Consider the following 15,524-nt stretch of genomic DNA (forward strand, 5'->3'; position numbering starts at 1 on the left):
ACCCCAAGGTGCCACTAACATCTCACTCACACGCGCACACACACACACACACTCACACACACACACACTTCATTGGAATTGCTTAGGAGGAAAAATGCTTTGTCAGCCTGCAGGACATGGGAGGCCATAGAGCTGGGAGAAAATCCTAGAGCTGCCCATCGGCTCTCAAAGGAACTTCCGATTTAAAACGGAACTGGCTTTCCCTTCTCCCCCAGCGATGGCGACAAGCTTGGAACCATGGAGGCTCCGCGGGGCAGAGCGGCGCTCGGAAGCTCAAAGCGCCTCATCACTCTATGGGTCCAGGAGGAGGCGAGTGCGCAGGCGCGGTGACCATTTTGGAAGCCGGCGGACGGAGGGACGGGCGACGGAGGCAGGTGAGGCGGGCTGGCCGAGGCCCCTGGCGGGTTCTCCTCGCGGGGCCCTCTCGTCGTGGGTAGGAAGGCAAACGGGGCCGCTCGTTCTCCATTCCCTCTTCGCTCTGCGTTGGGGCTCCTCCTCCTCCTTTGTAAGCGCTGCGGATGACTTGGCATCTCTTCTGCAGGCAGGCGGGAGCTCAACAGGTGCTGCACCAAGACTGGGCCTGGAGGGGCTCCCCTCTGCCCTTCCCAGGCCCCTCTGTGTCTTTTGCCTGGCAGGCAGGCGGGATCCCAACAGGTGCTGCACCAAGATTGGCTCTGGAGGGACTCCCCCTCTCCTTCCCAGGTCCTTCTGTGTTCTTTGCCTAGCAGGCAGGCGAGAATCTAACAGGTGCTACACTAAGTCTGGGCCTGGAGTACTTCCCTTCCCAAGTTCCTCTGTGTCGATGGTTGTTGTGGGTTTTCCGGGCTGTATTGCCATGGTCTTGGCATTGTAGTTCCTGACGTTTCGCCAGCAGCTGTGGCTGGCATCTTCAGAGGTGTAGCACCAAAAGACAGAGATCTCTCAGTGTCACAGTGCTTGTAGTAATTCGGCACGAATAAAAGGAGTTAATGAGCAAGAGTAGGTTGAGCATGTCTGCATCTTTAGTTTTGCTTTCACTCTCATGGTATCAGATGATCCCTGTAAGTGAAATTTTACCAGTCTAGATTCTGAAACTTGTGTCCAGACTTCACATTCTGAATATTCTTCTAAAATGCTACACTTCCGTTATGTCTCTTCTCCTTGTTGCTAGGAGCATTTCAATGTATTTATGCTGACGGATTTTTTTCCTGTCAGATCGTCATAGTGACACATACCATAATAATGAACAGTTGCTTTTTGTTACAGCTACAATTTAGTGTCTACCAGAACTCTGTTCTGGAGCTTAATTAGTCTTGGAAATAGTAAAATGTGATGGAGTAAGTTAGTTGTTGTAGATTTTCCAGGCTGTACGGCCGTAGTCTTGGCATTGTAGTTCTTGACGTTTTGCCAGCAGTTCTCTTTGTCAGATGCATCTGGCGGGGAGAGCTGTGGTTCTCGAAGGCTTGTGCTGCAGTGGAATTGGTTGGTCTTGGAGGTGCTACTGGACTCTTTCTGCTTTTGCTACTACAGACTAACACTTCTAACTCCTCTGAACCTTTACAGAAGCAAACTGATCTCCATATCAGAAGGAGCTGTTTGCATCTACATATCAGAAGGAGCTGTTTGGCATCTAACCCGCCCTCCCCTCTCCTCCTCTATATCTGACCAGTTTCTTTTGGCCTTCCATGCATCTGACAAAGAGAACTGTGATTCTCGAAAGCTTATGCTACAATAAAATTGGTTAATCTTAAAGGTGCTACTGGACTCTTTTTGATTTTGCCACTACAAACTAACACGGCTAACTTCTCTGGATCTATCGCCAGCAGCTGTGACTGGCATCTTCAGAGGTGTAGCATCAAAAGACAGAGATCTCTCTATGCCAATGCGTGGAGAAGATGTTAGCAGGTAATTTATATGCTGGCGAAATGTCAGGAACTACAATGCCAAGACCACGGCCATACAGCCCGGAAAATCTACATTTAACGTTCTCCGTCCATGAAAGCCTTTGACAATATATGAGATGGAGTAACTCTAAGTATGCCTCAATATTCTATCAATTGTGTAAGCATACCTAGCTTTCATGCTTATCAGTATTAGGGGGCAGAGTTTTCAAGGCCAAGGTGTGCGTTTGTGATTTGTAGGCAGGCTGCATCTTCACAATCTTTCCCTAGAAAGTAACCTTTGGTCTGAGCAGCTATTATTCTTTTTTATGCTAGGAACAAAACAGTCACAATATCAGATTACTTTACTGGACAGTAACCCTGTCATTTTGGTTGGCCCTAATAAAAGTTATTACATGAGTTTTGTTTTTTTATTCAGTAATTCTGTTACCCTCCTAACATTTTTTTTTAAAAAAAACATGTTTCTAATAAGTGGAGAATGCCTTCGATGTACATGTGATTAGGTTGTCTGCTTTTATGGGTTTTTTAACTGGCTTTTTGCTCTTCCATTTTTATCAGCAGCACATCTCTTAGAAATGTAGCAGTTAATGCTTCTACTGGTGTGGGAAAATTCAGCGGCTTTAATGTCTGTGAGACAGGCTGCTGTCTTGCTTTTTGACCGTAAGTGCAGGAACGTTGCCAGTTCAAAATCTGGCAACCGTATTTTTGATGCCACATAGTAAAATGTAACACTGTTTTGTCTTTTTTAAATTTTTACAGCAGCGTATAGTCTAGAAGCAACATGGTGAGTATATCTGCCCTTACAAGTGTTAAGTCATGCAAGGGGTGGGTGGTGGGTGGGTGTATTGCCAAGAGGAATATTTTTAGGACAGAAGATCGAGCTGTGAGTATAGGAAAAACACAAAAAGGCTAGATGCCACAAAGATGCAAAATCCAAGTCATTATAAAGATAGTTAAAGCAAGCGCCTTTCATAATAATGCCGTGTGCACAAAAGTCAGCAATCCAGGTTGCAAGCATTATGAGCCTTCCTTTCTGGTGCCTGCCCTTTCTTCTGGATTCCCGTCCCAAATTTTTCCATGCATTGCAGAGAATGTGGGAGGGGGATCTTGTCTTGCTTTGCACGGGGCTTTACCAAGCAAGTCAGAGCAGGACAGCATCTTGTCACAAAGCCGAGTGAGACCAAGTCTTCTTGCCCACTCGTGTTGCCTTCTCCACTATTAATATATGTAATTATAACAGCGGACTTATGTCTTGCTTTGGGGGTCAGAGGTAGCCTTGGAAACTGGCAGTGAACCAAATAGGCGTCGTCTCCTTTCCTTCTCCTCTCTCCCCAAGACTGCCTTGAAGAACTTGGAGCGTTTCCTCCTTCCTTCCTTCCTTCCTTCCTTCCTTCCTTCCTTCCTTCCTTCCTTCCTTCCTTCCTTCCTTCCTTCCTTCCTTCCTTCCCTTCTTAAAGTTCTTCAGGAAAGGGCTGGGTGCTGCCAGGACTGCTAAAGCTATCGTTGCAGTCTTTAGTTCTATTAGGCTTCAAGGAAAAGGGCAAGCAAGGTAATGGAAGGGAGTAGGGTGGGACCGGGAACTCAGGGTAGCCCTGTTCACCTGGCTTACTTACCCCTCTCTTCTCAGGTAAGCAGTCTCCTAACATAGCGAGCCCCGTGGCGCAGAGTGGTAAGCTGCAGTACTGCAGCCCAAGCTCTGCTCATGACCTGAGTTCGATCCTGGCAGAAGCCGGGTTCAGGTATCCAGCTCAAGGTTGACTCAGCCTTCCATCCTTCCGAGGTTGGTAAAATGAGTCCCCAGTTTCCTGGGGGTAAAGTGTAGATGACTGGGGAAGGCGATGGCAAACCACCCCATAACAAAAGTCTGCCAAGAAAACATCGTGATGCGATGTCCCCCCCATGGGTCAGTAATGACTCGGTGCTTGGATAGGGGACTGCCTTTACCTTTAACACAGAGAGTCCAGAGCATCTAGGAAGAAGTGTTTCCAGTCTGGATGGGGTGGGGGGGTTCACTTTACTCTCTGTTCCCAGCTTATGAGTTTTGACAGGCGTTAGCTTAGCCATTAACTCCTGTTCATGGAATTTTTCCACAGTCTAGGAGGTCAGCAGGGTGCTAATGGGTTGAGAGTTTGGGGGTGGGGAACGGAGAGTGAAGATAAAATACTGTATTTTAAAATGTTTTGAGCTGTTTCAAGGGTCTTTTATATTTTAAAAAAAACCCCAAGACATAAATCTAATTAACAAGGCGCTTGTGGAAAAGAAGATGTTACGCTTCAGAAATTGAGTAATGGGGAAACAAATTCTTCTTTGCAGTCCCGAAGATATGATTCCAGAACGACCATCTTCTCCCCAGAAGGTAATTGCGTGGCGTGAAGAGGAAAGAAGCTTGGGACATGTTGAGGTTTCCAAGTGATCGTTACTGCTGTTCTTATTTGAGACGGTTCACTCGCATGAAGTCCTTTTGTTCTGCTCATGTATTTGTGGTTCACAACACTTTGTATTTATTAGCACTCAGAGTGCTTTGCGTGCATGAGGTCCGTGATCCGTACCACTGCCCTGTTATGTAGAACTTGTCCCCTTCTTATGTTGTCGGGCGGAATGAACAGGGACTTGCCTGATGCAATCTAACAAGCTGATGTTTGTGAGGAGATGTGATCTGGAAGGTTCCTGGCTCGTAACTTGATCTCTTAGCCATTATGCAATGGCTATAGCTTGTTTTCTGCTGTTGTCATCACCGTAGGTGGGAGGTGGGGCTTGAATTTCCTCTTTCCTTGATGCATAGCTTGAGCTCTTCACCTTTATCATGGTTAATGCTGTTCAGCTCAACATCCAGTCGCTCGTTTGGATGCAGACTCGATAAAGCTTAGCGATACCTTTTGTACATTATCTTGCAACAAAAAAGTGGTAGGCTTCCATCTGGATGGTAACTCTGAACTCGGTGAAGCTTGTTAACTTCCAGGACTCCAATGGAAAGCATTTTATTCTGGTGGTCTCAGCGGCATGAAATTAAGAGAGTTCTTACAATCGCCTTTCCTTAGGTCGTCTCTACCAGGTTGAGTATGCGATGGAAGCCATTGGACACGCAGGCACCTGCCTAGGAATTCTGGCAAACGATGGAGTTTTGCTGGCAGCGGAGAGGCGAAACATCCATAAACTTCTGGATGAAGTCTTCTTTTCAGAGAAGATATACAAGCTCAATGAGTAAGTTGGAGCTTTACAGTCGCTCTTGAAATGCATATGGCAATGCTTGATTGATGCTGTAGCTTTACCCAAATCACAAAAAAGCGCTGAACCTAGCTAAGATTAAGCATTTGAATTTCTATTATTCGTTCTCCTCTTTTGGTCTCGTTCGACTTTCCGTTCTGCTTGATTCTCTCCATTTCAGTGCTTGCCTCATAGCCAGAATGATTTTGTTGTTACCGCCAGTGTGGTGTAGTGGTTAGAGCGTCGGACGAGGTTCTGGGAGATCCAAGTTCGAATCTCCCCTCTGCCATGGAAGCTCACTGGGTGACCATGGGCCAGTCGCACGCTCTCAGCTCAACCTATCTCACAAGGTTGTTTTTAAGATAAAAGGGAGGCAAGAAGAACTATGTAAGCTGTTTTGGGTCCGCGGTGGGAAGAAAGGTGTGGTATAAATGAAGTAAATAAATCATGCACGTAGCACCAATGTTCCTTACTATAGTGAGTCGCTTCCCCGTGTGTGTAGCTGTTTATCTGTTGGCATTGGTGAGGGCACATTCACTACCAAATACACAAGGAAAATTGTCTAAATACGGGGAATCAACCACATATCTTCTGTACTTGCCTTCATACAGAGATTTCTTCTTCTGTTGCTTTTCAGTCTTTGGCTTGTTCTTGTCTGACTTCAGTGCAGTTATGCATCCTCTCTGACGTTGCATACTTGTTATTTATATCTGCCCTTGTTCTTTTGTTTCCTAAATCCACTCCTTAGATTACCGTTTTTTCCCCAGCAGAAGCAGCGGATGTCTTAAATCCGTCTTAAATTCAGCAAGAAAAGCATTTAGTAAAGGCCTGTTAGGAAGCACAGCGTCCTTTTCCAGAAAGCAAACGCAGCAAGAAAGCCTCCCTGCACTTGCAGCAGCTGTTTCCGATTGAGTTTCTAGGAAGAATAGTGATTTGGGAAACAGAGAAAGCGGGCCCTCTTCTTTTCTTGCTTAGCTCCTTCCAACCAGGATATCTTTCCATCTTCCTTTATAATAGAACTTCAGCTAACAGCTTGTCTCGCTTACTCCCATGTACACCTACATAGTCACTACAACGATCTGTGTGCCTCCATCATCTCAGTGGGCAGCCCCCCCCCCCCCCCCCACACACAAAAACCCAGTTTCTCGCCAGGCCACAACTCTGGGACTCCAGCCTAAGGAAAGTTTGTCTGACTTCCTTTCTCCATGTATTCCAGTAGCATCTGAAAAGGCATTTTTTAAAAAGCTCAGCCTCTCTTCCGGAGTGTGAACGGTGATACGTTTCTCTGTTTGACGGGTGGTCGTCTTCGTTCTGCTGACTTTGTGGTTGCATTTTTCTGTCGGGTTCCTGCTGTGGACTTTGTTGTGTATCTGTACCGAAAGGGTTGTAAGCTGCTGTGGAGATCCTGCATGAGAGGAGCGGCTGTGTGTGTGTGTGTGTGTGTGAAAATATTAGCGAAATAATCCATAGTAATCTGTGCTATAAAAGGAAGTATTTCCGAATGCACATCAGAGCCTCTTCTGATGCTGAATCGAGCAGACTAAGTTTATTTTGCTGCAGGAAGATGAAGCGCCTGTAACGTCCCAAGTTTCGGAGCCTTGTGCTGTTTTTCCCCATGCCCTTTTAGAGGATCTGTTGCCATGCTGAGTCTGGAATTTCCACATCTGTGACTTCTGCCTTCTGATAATCTTTTGTATCACTGTTTTTTAAAAAAAAAAAGTCAGAAATTGACCACCAGAGACAATTGGGGCTTGCCAGTTACAGAAATTAACCACTGGTTATCTGCAGTGCAATTTACAGATGTACATTTCTTCCTAAAAGTCTGCAGATTAATGCTGCAGGAACATATGCCATATGTTAACCATGAATGCTCCGATAGGCTGTATAATTGACATGTTATGGAATGATCACGAAGTGTATTGGATGCGATGCAGCGGCTCGCGCTTACTTTATTACGGTATTATGGAAGGATATCTTTGCTTGGCAAAACAGTACCCTAAAGCTGACGGTCCTAACCTGATGAACTTCTGTCTTTCAGGGACATGGCTTGCAGCGTGGCCGGGATCACTTCAGATGCCAATGTTTTGACAAATGAACTGAGGCTGATAGCACAAAGGTAGGAGCTTGGAAACGTTTAGCTGTTTTATTTTAATGAGCGGGGAGTGGGTGGGTTGTGACTTAACCAGGGCCAGCCCGTCCATTGAGGCCAGTGAGGCGGCCGCCTCAGAGCGCTAAGGCGCTGGAAGGGCGCCGACCCGGGAGCAGGGGCGTGCGCCATGGAGCTGCCACCAGTAGCAGTGGCCAGGAGCACATGCTGACGGCGGCAGCGTGGGGCAGCTGAGCAGGCAGCCTCCCATTCAGTCGCTCTGCGGGCCAGGCGCAGCCGGCAGCCAAGGCAGCCAGCTGCGCCTGGCCCTCAGAGCAACTGAATGGGAGGGCTGGAAGGCTCCCCGCGCACGTGCACATACACAGAGGCAGCATTAAGCTGCCTCGGGTTCCAGCAACGCTGGAGCCGGCCCTGGACTTAGCAGTCGAGCACACACTTTACAGGCAGAAGATTATTGGCTCAGGCCCTGGTTTAATAATTTATATGCGTTTTGAATAAAGTATCATATTTTAAGGATATGAAATTAAAGGACTTCTGAGCTGTTCTGATTTTAGAGTATTGAGAAGGAAGACACATGCTCCCAGCCTAACTGAGCCAGAGCGAAGTAATATAGTTGCTCATGTAAATGCGGGGTGGTTCGAAAATCACAGGGGTTGGAGGAAAGGTGTACGCAGCATGTTGAAAGGAAATCTAGCTCAGTTTGGATCTGTCTCATCCGGTGGTGGTGGTTGTTTTGGACTAACGCAGGGACTGGTCAGCAGTTTCTTCGCAAGGCTGAAGAGCACTGCTGAGCCCTGGTCTCTTTTGTCTCCTTTGGTGAGGGTTTCAGCCTACCTGAGGAACTTCACAGCCCTCCTCTTCCCATTAGAGCTAGCTCTAGAGACTGGCTGACCCAGTTCAGCAGAAAATCAATGGCAATTTTCAAGGAAGGTGCAAAAAAAAAATCCCCAAACAATGAAAAGCTTTTTCTTTAAACCTTGGCAAGGCATGAAACTCAAATTAGCTGCCTGGTTTTGGCTCAGCCTTTAACGTCATTCATAACCTCAGAGGACTTTGAGGGCAGCTGTGGATTTAGCAGGACTTCTTAGTTCTGCCACCATCTGTATCCTGCAGGTTAACGTACTTCTCTGAGGCTGTAGCAAAGCCCATCCACAAGGCTTTGAACTAAAGCAGTGGCTACAGAGGAAGATGAAAAAAGAAAGAGGGGACCAGCCCCGTTATCTCATCAGGGTTCCTGGGCCCTTTCCCTAGAGGAAAAAGATTTCCCCCCCCCTTGAAATCTTTATTACAGCCTTGATGTAAAAGTACGTTTAATGCCTATTTGTTTCTGTTGGGTGAACATTCTATCCAAGTTATTTTATGGGGAAACCATGTTAAGATCTTTGCATCTGAATCAGAATATTCCTAAATATTTTTTAGATATCTGTTGCAGTACCAGGAACCGATCCCTTGTGAGCAGTTGGTAACCGCCCTGTGTGATATCAAGCAAGCGTACACGCAGTTTGGGGGTAAACGTTTTTTTCCTTTACATGCAAAAACAGTCCATGCCATTCAACTTAACAGTCTAAAGGGAAGAATCATGTTGACTATGGGAGGGCTTTGCTTCCAGTGCTAAGAATTAATTCTTTCTTCGGAATTGTTAATGTCGCACTGAGAGCAGACTAACAGTGCAATCCTATGGAGAGTTACTCCACTCTAAGCCCATTGAAGTCGATAGGCTTAGACTGGAGTAACTCTCCATAGGATTGCTCTGTAAAAGCTCTAAATTAGCTAGTAGATGTGGGTTAGTTGCAAAGCTGAGGTCTGCCGTGGGGCTTTGTTCAAAGGTTGATATTGTAACGGCGGGTGTGTCGAAGAAAGATGTGTTTTAGACTAATAAGGTGGCAAAGTCATTCCCGGAACATGCTGTATCAACAGTTCTTTAAGAAACTGTAGATGGGTTGCAAGCTAATCACCCTTGAGCACTGACTCTTCCACAGAAACCGAGACACCACATAAGCAGAAAGAAAAAAAGAAGGTTCCCTGGAAGGAAATAATAGGGGATTTATTTAGCACTTATCTCAAGCAGCAGAAGGACAGAGCAGTCTGTTAAAATCCTAGTTCATAGAAAAGGATTTTGCAATTTCTTGATCCCCGTCACCCCCTGCCAAAAGCAGGATTTGTGGCCTATCGCTCTGCTTTAATTTAAATTGGCCTTAACCTTGTGTTTAACAGGAAAACGCCCCTTTGGTGTTTCGTTGCTGTACATTGGCTGGGATAAACATTATGGATTCCAACTGTATCAGAGTGACCCCAGCGGCAACTATGGGGGATGGAAAGCCACGTGCATTGGAAACAACAGTGCTGTAAGTTGGGCTGCCTTCTCTTACGTTCCCTACAGTATTGATGTTTTTACGCGGAAGCGCACAGCCGTCATTCCGAGTATGCTATCTTGAACTCCGGCTCACATGGGCTTGCTTCTCCAACAGCCGTTCGTAGGCCAATGAGAAAATTGCCGTGTTGTCTTTTTCATTTTTTTAAAAAACAGGCGGCCGTGTCGATGTTAAAGCAGGACTACAAAGAGGGAGAAATGACTTTGAAATCTGCCCTTGCTTTAGCTGTCAAAGTCCTAAACAAGACCATGGATGTTAGTAAGCTGTCTGCAGAGAAAGGTGAGCAAATGAGCAAAAAAATTCCTTCGTCTCCCCCCCCCCCCTCTTTCTACCCCAAAGATTTGGGCTACAGTCATAATTAGTTCCTGCCTTTTTCTAGAGACAACCGAGACTCATCTTAACAAATATTACAGCTGGCAGTTTTGCTTATGCTCTGTATAATTGTATTAGTTGAAAATTAAATCTTTTATTGCCCATAAGAATTTCCCCTAGGAATAGTTCAGGCGTCGTGCCAAACTAGGACTTGGTGTTGCACAAACAAGCCCTGGGCTCGCATATTCACACCTCTGGTATGGCTGGAGTCAGTGACCGATGTGGTTCAGCTTGGCTGTTCCCTGTCCTTTCCCTTTGGCCTCGTTCATGGGAGATGGCAGAAGAGACTTGGCTGTATGTGGATTCAGGCATTAACAACTATATTTCAGTATACTTTAAAAAGGAGGTTGTATCAGTTACCCAGGCAGTAATTTTAGACTATACATATTTAATTTAGATATTTCTGTCCTGCCCCTCAACCACAAATCTGCTTCCTGGGGCATCTAACAATACATAATATATAATATATTCTCTCTCTCTCTCTCAATATACACACACACACAATATATATACATAATTAAAACAGTTTGCTTCCTGGTACTTCTTTAGAGGCTTGTATGCCTCTCTCCTTTAATGGTCTAATTCTAAATTTAGGCTTGAAGCTAAAAATTAAAACCATATTTTGGAAAATGTTGTGCTACCGGACTCTTAATTTTGTTCTACTACTGCAGACGAACATGGCTGAAACTAAATATGTTCTCGTTTTAGTTGAAATTGCAACCTTAACACGAGAGAACGGAAAGACAGTAATAAGAGTTCTAAAGCAAAAAGAAGTGGAAGTGTTGATAAAGAAGCATGAAGAGGAAGAAGCCAAAGCAGAGCGTGAAAAGAAAGAAAAAGAGCAGAAAGAAAAAGATAAATAAATCAAGACCTGGAGGGTGGGAGGGGGTCTGTTTGTACAGATAAAAATTTTCACTTATGTGCACATGGGAGTGAAGGAGCAAGAAATCTCGTTTCCTGAGTCAGCTGGTTATACCATTGCAACAAATTATTCTTGCCCTTCTTACTCGGTTCTTTTCATCTTTATTTCTTTTTTATTGCACAATAAAAAAAATTTCAAAATGATGCTGCCCAAGTTTGTACTCCATTAGCAACATTTAATATGCTAATACTGAAGGGAGCCCTTTGGTTTGACATTATATAGCTGCTTGGAATGATGCTTCCTCACCACAAATTGGGTGTTTTTTAAGAGTGGTAATGAAGGAAGAGTTTAGGAGACTGAAATGCATTTTCAGATGTTAAATTTGCAAGGGTTACAGTAATAGAGATGAAAAGTAATCCAATATCATCCAACCCAGATAGAAATCACATTTGTCCGGCTTTCTTTCATGATGATGCTTTCATTTAAAATGTTTCTATGCTTCCTTTCTGCCCAGTTCATCAACTGCAGGGCAGAGTCAAAACATTAAATTTTAAAGTTTGCGCGTTGCAAGCAATAAAAAACACAGACACATGTAAACAGTATTTAAAACGATATAATAATAAATCTCCCACATGCTCTGGGCAGAGTGTGTGAAAAGAAGAAATGACTTAGAAATCCAAATGTACAGAAAAATGAATAATAATTCGGGTAATTGATAGTTTCTATATAATATTTTTAAAGTGATTCTTTTATCATTTAAAAAACAATTTCTATCAGTTATGGACATCAAATTCTTTTTGAGAAATATCTGTATGGAATACATGTATCTACTTAAGTGTTTCGACTGGGATAAAAGTACTTTCTGTCTGGGGAGAAAGTCTTGATTGAAAATACACCCATGAAAAAGAAAGTTTCTCTGTATTTCTTGCCCTTATAAGCTGTCTGTTCCCTGTTGGCCACAATTCCCATTGTATACTAGTCATCTGCCCTGCTGTTACTTCCACTAATTGGTGTTTCCAAATCCCAAATTGGAGGTGAGTTTACCTCCAGTTTTGGAGGTAAATTTACCTCCAATTTTAGAAAACGATCTTTATGGAAGGATAATGGAGTCTAAAATCGACAGATGGTACAAAGACAGTAAATCTGATTGTTTTAGTAGTAAGAATTGCATGGAATTTAATGTTGCCATGAATCAGTTTTTCGCAGGCCAAATTTTTAAGTTAACACACCCCAATTGATTTTCTAAACAATACTGTCCATTAAAAATCTTAGATTGTTTTTTAAAGTTTTAATTTAAATTTAAAGTTTAAAGTTTTAATTGCTCTAGTGATATTTTTACTTGAATTGGATCTTTAAAAACATTACATATTACTTTAAAAACATCTTTTTTTAGTATAGAGGAATAGCTGCCCCATTCTTTATCTGTGTTTTTTATCACTTTCATATTAGAATAAATTGCCCTGCAAAAAGGCAAGGGCTAGTCTGCAATTAGCCAGTTCTCTTAATACATCAGACGAACCCTTCAGGGGTCAATTTTGTGCAAAATTGTGTGAATTTTTCAAGGCTGTGCCAATGTTCCCGTTGAGTGAAGTGGGGTCAGGAGAATAACTTTGCAGCTATCAAAGCAGAAAAGATTATGCCTACATCTTTATTCAAGCATACCAGCAGTAAGCCTCTATTGCGGAATTGAGGGTAGTCGTAACTAGCATTTTAAAAGTGTACTTGTGTGAAGGAATTGTGTCTAAAGCATTTGCCAACCTAATTAAGGCTAAGAGCTGATTGTAATGGCCACAAGATGGTTATATGAATCAGGAAGTCCATAATATTTTAAACTGCAGCAGGGTGGCAGAAGGCAAGGAGCTGGAAAAACCCCACTTAAGGCCATAATTGAGAACAATATGAGCGGGGAGAGGTGTGTAGGGCATAGATTTCTGTTTTGTTTTCTCGCCACAAATTAGTCTTAAGTTTTCATTTTTCTCCCCTCTAAAGTCTTTGTGTTTGGGGATTTTTAAACAGAAAAGCAGGGGTCTTGGTGAATGCCAGATGTGCCCAAGTAGATTCATTAAAGGGCTGGCTATAAGAGCAAATGGAAAATTTAATTTGGATGAGAGAATCCGCACACACCTCTCATAACTATAAGGATTGCTGTGGTCTTGCCCCACTCTTATCTCTCCCTTTTCAAATCCTGATACTTCCCAGCCTGTGATTTCTGATTCCCTGAATGTGTCTGAAATTAATTGCAAGGCAATCTAATTCAAAGGCGCTTAGCTCTGGATTTCCAAAAGGGTGCATCTTCTTGAGGCTGTGATATACTGCTGTTCAAGGCAGTGGAGTTTGGCAGGATTGGGAGCCCTGGAGCATGTTTCAGCAGGGAAAGAGGGCAAGACATTTACAGCCAAAGGCACATTGCAGGATAGGGATTTTCCAAAGGATGAATTAAAGAAAAGTATAATTCCCCAAATACGGCAACCAAAACCAGGGAGAAGAAGGCAAGGATATCTAGGAGGACTTGAAAGCTTGCACATTTGTTTTGTGTCGTTTTGGTTGCTCCCAGTAAAAAGTATTCGGTGGATTGTGGTTTGTTTAAGGATACCTGGGGCCAGACCAGTCCAGGTAAGCACCTATTTGCTAAAGGTAACTGTCAGAGAGTGACGATTTTGCCTGGAACGAAGGAAACACTTCCTGGAGAGAGTATGTGAAAGGCATTCAAAGGCGTATATTCAAAGGGGAGATCCCTCGATTGTGATGAATGGGGAAAATGCTTGACTGATGAAGTGGAGTTTCTCATCTGTGCCTTTCCCACTAACAAATATGCTAATTTATGCAAGTCACGTTCTCTAGAAGTATTGGTTCACGTTATGCCAAAAAGCACTTGCAAAGGGAAGCCTATAATAGGCAAGAAAGTCTGCTTGTTCTTAAAAGCATAATCATAAATAAATCTAGAACTTCTGATGGATTAGACCTGACCCATAAAAGTGATGCTCAGCAAAGGTGTGGACTATTCATCGGCTCAAGGCTTGGATGTATCTACTGGGCAGCAACAAGAACGTACCTCTGCATTGGAAGGTAAAATGCTGCTTGTTTTATCAAATGGTAAAAAGGAAGATGAAAATTTGCTTGTGTGGCATTCCTTGCAAAACTGCCTGGGTAAGCATTTCCAAGTATACCTGAAGCCCAGGGACTCTGAAGTTAAGAAACTTTCATTTAATAAGTACATAAATTGACAAAGAGTTTACTGCATAGCATATATCAAGCCACTTTAGGTGGAGGAAAAACGTAGTTTTTTCCCAAATGCCTGCATTGTAGTTTTTTTCACTTATATGTTGCTTTAATTAGAGAGAGCTGGTTTGGAATCATGCAGGAACACATCTTTGGAGATGAGCTATTAAATCTGCCTTGTTTTTGGAGCAATTGCCCAAACTCAACACACAATACAAAAATTCCTGTATAATGAAACATTTCTAAAACAGGAATATTTTTTCACTAGGATTCTTAATTTTTCTGTTAACCAAAAGTGCATATTAATGCATAGAATTGTTGGGTGTCCTGCCCCCCCCCCAAGTGAGAGTCTTATTGCAAAACATGTTTTTTATTTGTGCTCCTGTGACAACATTGGTTCTGTGTCCAGTTCAAAATGTGGGGTTGAACTATAAAGCCTTAAGTGGTAGGGAACTGAGATACTCAAAAGGATTGCTTCACCACCATATTATGATGGATGGACAGTTTGCATCCTGCCCTTTCCCCAAGGACCTTCCTTACCCTTCCAGCATCTCTCTAAGATAGAGATAGGGTGAGGGAAGGACTCGGTCACAGTCACACCCCATAAACTGGTTGAATTTGAACTCAGATTGCATTCTGCACCCAGCATCGGAACCACCATGTTCCACCAGGTATTCTAATCTGATATGTTCCGAATATGGCCATGAAGTGTGCCGGGTGACTTTAAATTAATGATGTTGTCTCCACCTTGTATCCCTTGCAAGGCTGTTGTGAAGAGAATGTGAGGAAAGGGGAGAAGCAAATGAGCTGGTTGGAGGAAGGGTGATGGGATGGAAACATGCCACATAGCTAGATGAGAAAACTAGGGTTACCAACTCCAGGTAGGGAAATTCCTGGAGATTTGGGGGTGGAGACTGAGGAGGGCATGGTTTGAGGAGGGACCTCAGTGGGGTATAATGCCATACAGTCTACCCTTCAAAGCAGCCATATTCCCCAGGGGAACTGATCTCTAGTCTGGGGATCAGAAGTAATTGCAGATCTCCAGCCCCACCTGGAGGCTGGCAACCTTAGAGAGGGTTAAGCACTTCCCCTTAAAGGTGATAACTTAGGGAAAGGGGAGGGAGTTTTAGAGCCACATCGATCCCCACAAAATCCCCAAGTCATACCTTTTATGAGGTCCAACCAATAGGATTACCAGCTCCAAGTTGGGAAATTCCTGGAGATTTGGGGGTGTTTGGTGCGGTTGCCAACTCCTGATTGGGAAATTCCTAGAGATTTGGAGGGTGGGATTTATGAAGGGGAGGGTACAATGCCAGAGCCAACCTTTTCAGGCGCCCTTTTCTCCAGGGGAACTGATCTCTGTGGCCTGGAGGGCAGCTGTAATTCCAGGAGCTCTCAGCCACCACCTGGAAGTTGGCGATCCTAGAGTTTGGGGAGGGGAGGGACCTCAGTGGGGTAAAATGCTCTACAGCCCACCCTCCAAAGCAGCCCTTTCCTCCAGGGGAACT

The 15,524-nt window shown here is 44.0% G+C and overlaps 1 protein-coding gene across 2 annotated transcripts; it reads left to right on the plus strand.

The window, feature by feature from the left end:
* Window positions 1-288: 288 nt before the first annotated feature.
* On the plus strand, window positions 289-11,000 carry PSMA4 (proteasome 20S subunit alpha 4). 2 transcript variants are annotated; one of them, XM_055002431.1, is made up of 9 exons: window positions 289-374; window positions 2,640-2,664; window positions 4,194-4,236; window positions 4,919-5,081; window positions 7,123-7,200; window positions 8,611-8,699; window positions 9,406-9,536; window positions 9,719-9,842; window positions 10,644-11,000. In XM_055002431.1, the coding sequence occupies exons 2-9, from the start codon at window positions 2,662-2,664 to the stop codon at window positions 10,796-10,798; spliced, it is 786 nt and encodes a 261-aa protein (XP_054858406.1). In that variant the 5' UTR covers window positions 289-374; window positions 2,640-2,661; the 3' UTR covers window positions 10,799-11,000. The 2 variants fall into 2 exon arrangements, with proteins under 2 accessions (XP_054858406.1, XP_054858407.1); XM_055002432.1 differs by lacking the exon at window positions 289-374 and adding an exon at window positions 405-505.
* The last annotated feature ends 4,524 nt before the right edge of the window (window positions 11,001-15,524 follow it).

The sequence above is a fragment of the Eublepharis macularius genome, chromosome 18, assembly GCF_028583425.1.
Source record: "Eublepharis macularius isolate TG4126 chromosome 18, MPM_Emac_v1.0, whole genome shotgun sequence".
Lineage (NCBI taxonomy): Eukaryota > Metazoa > Chordata > Lepidosauria > Squamata > Eublepharidae > Eublepharis > Eublepharis macularius.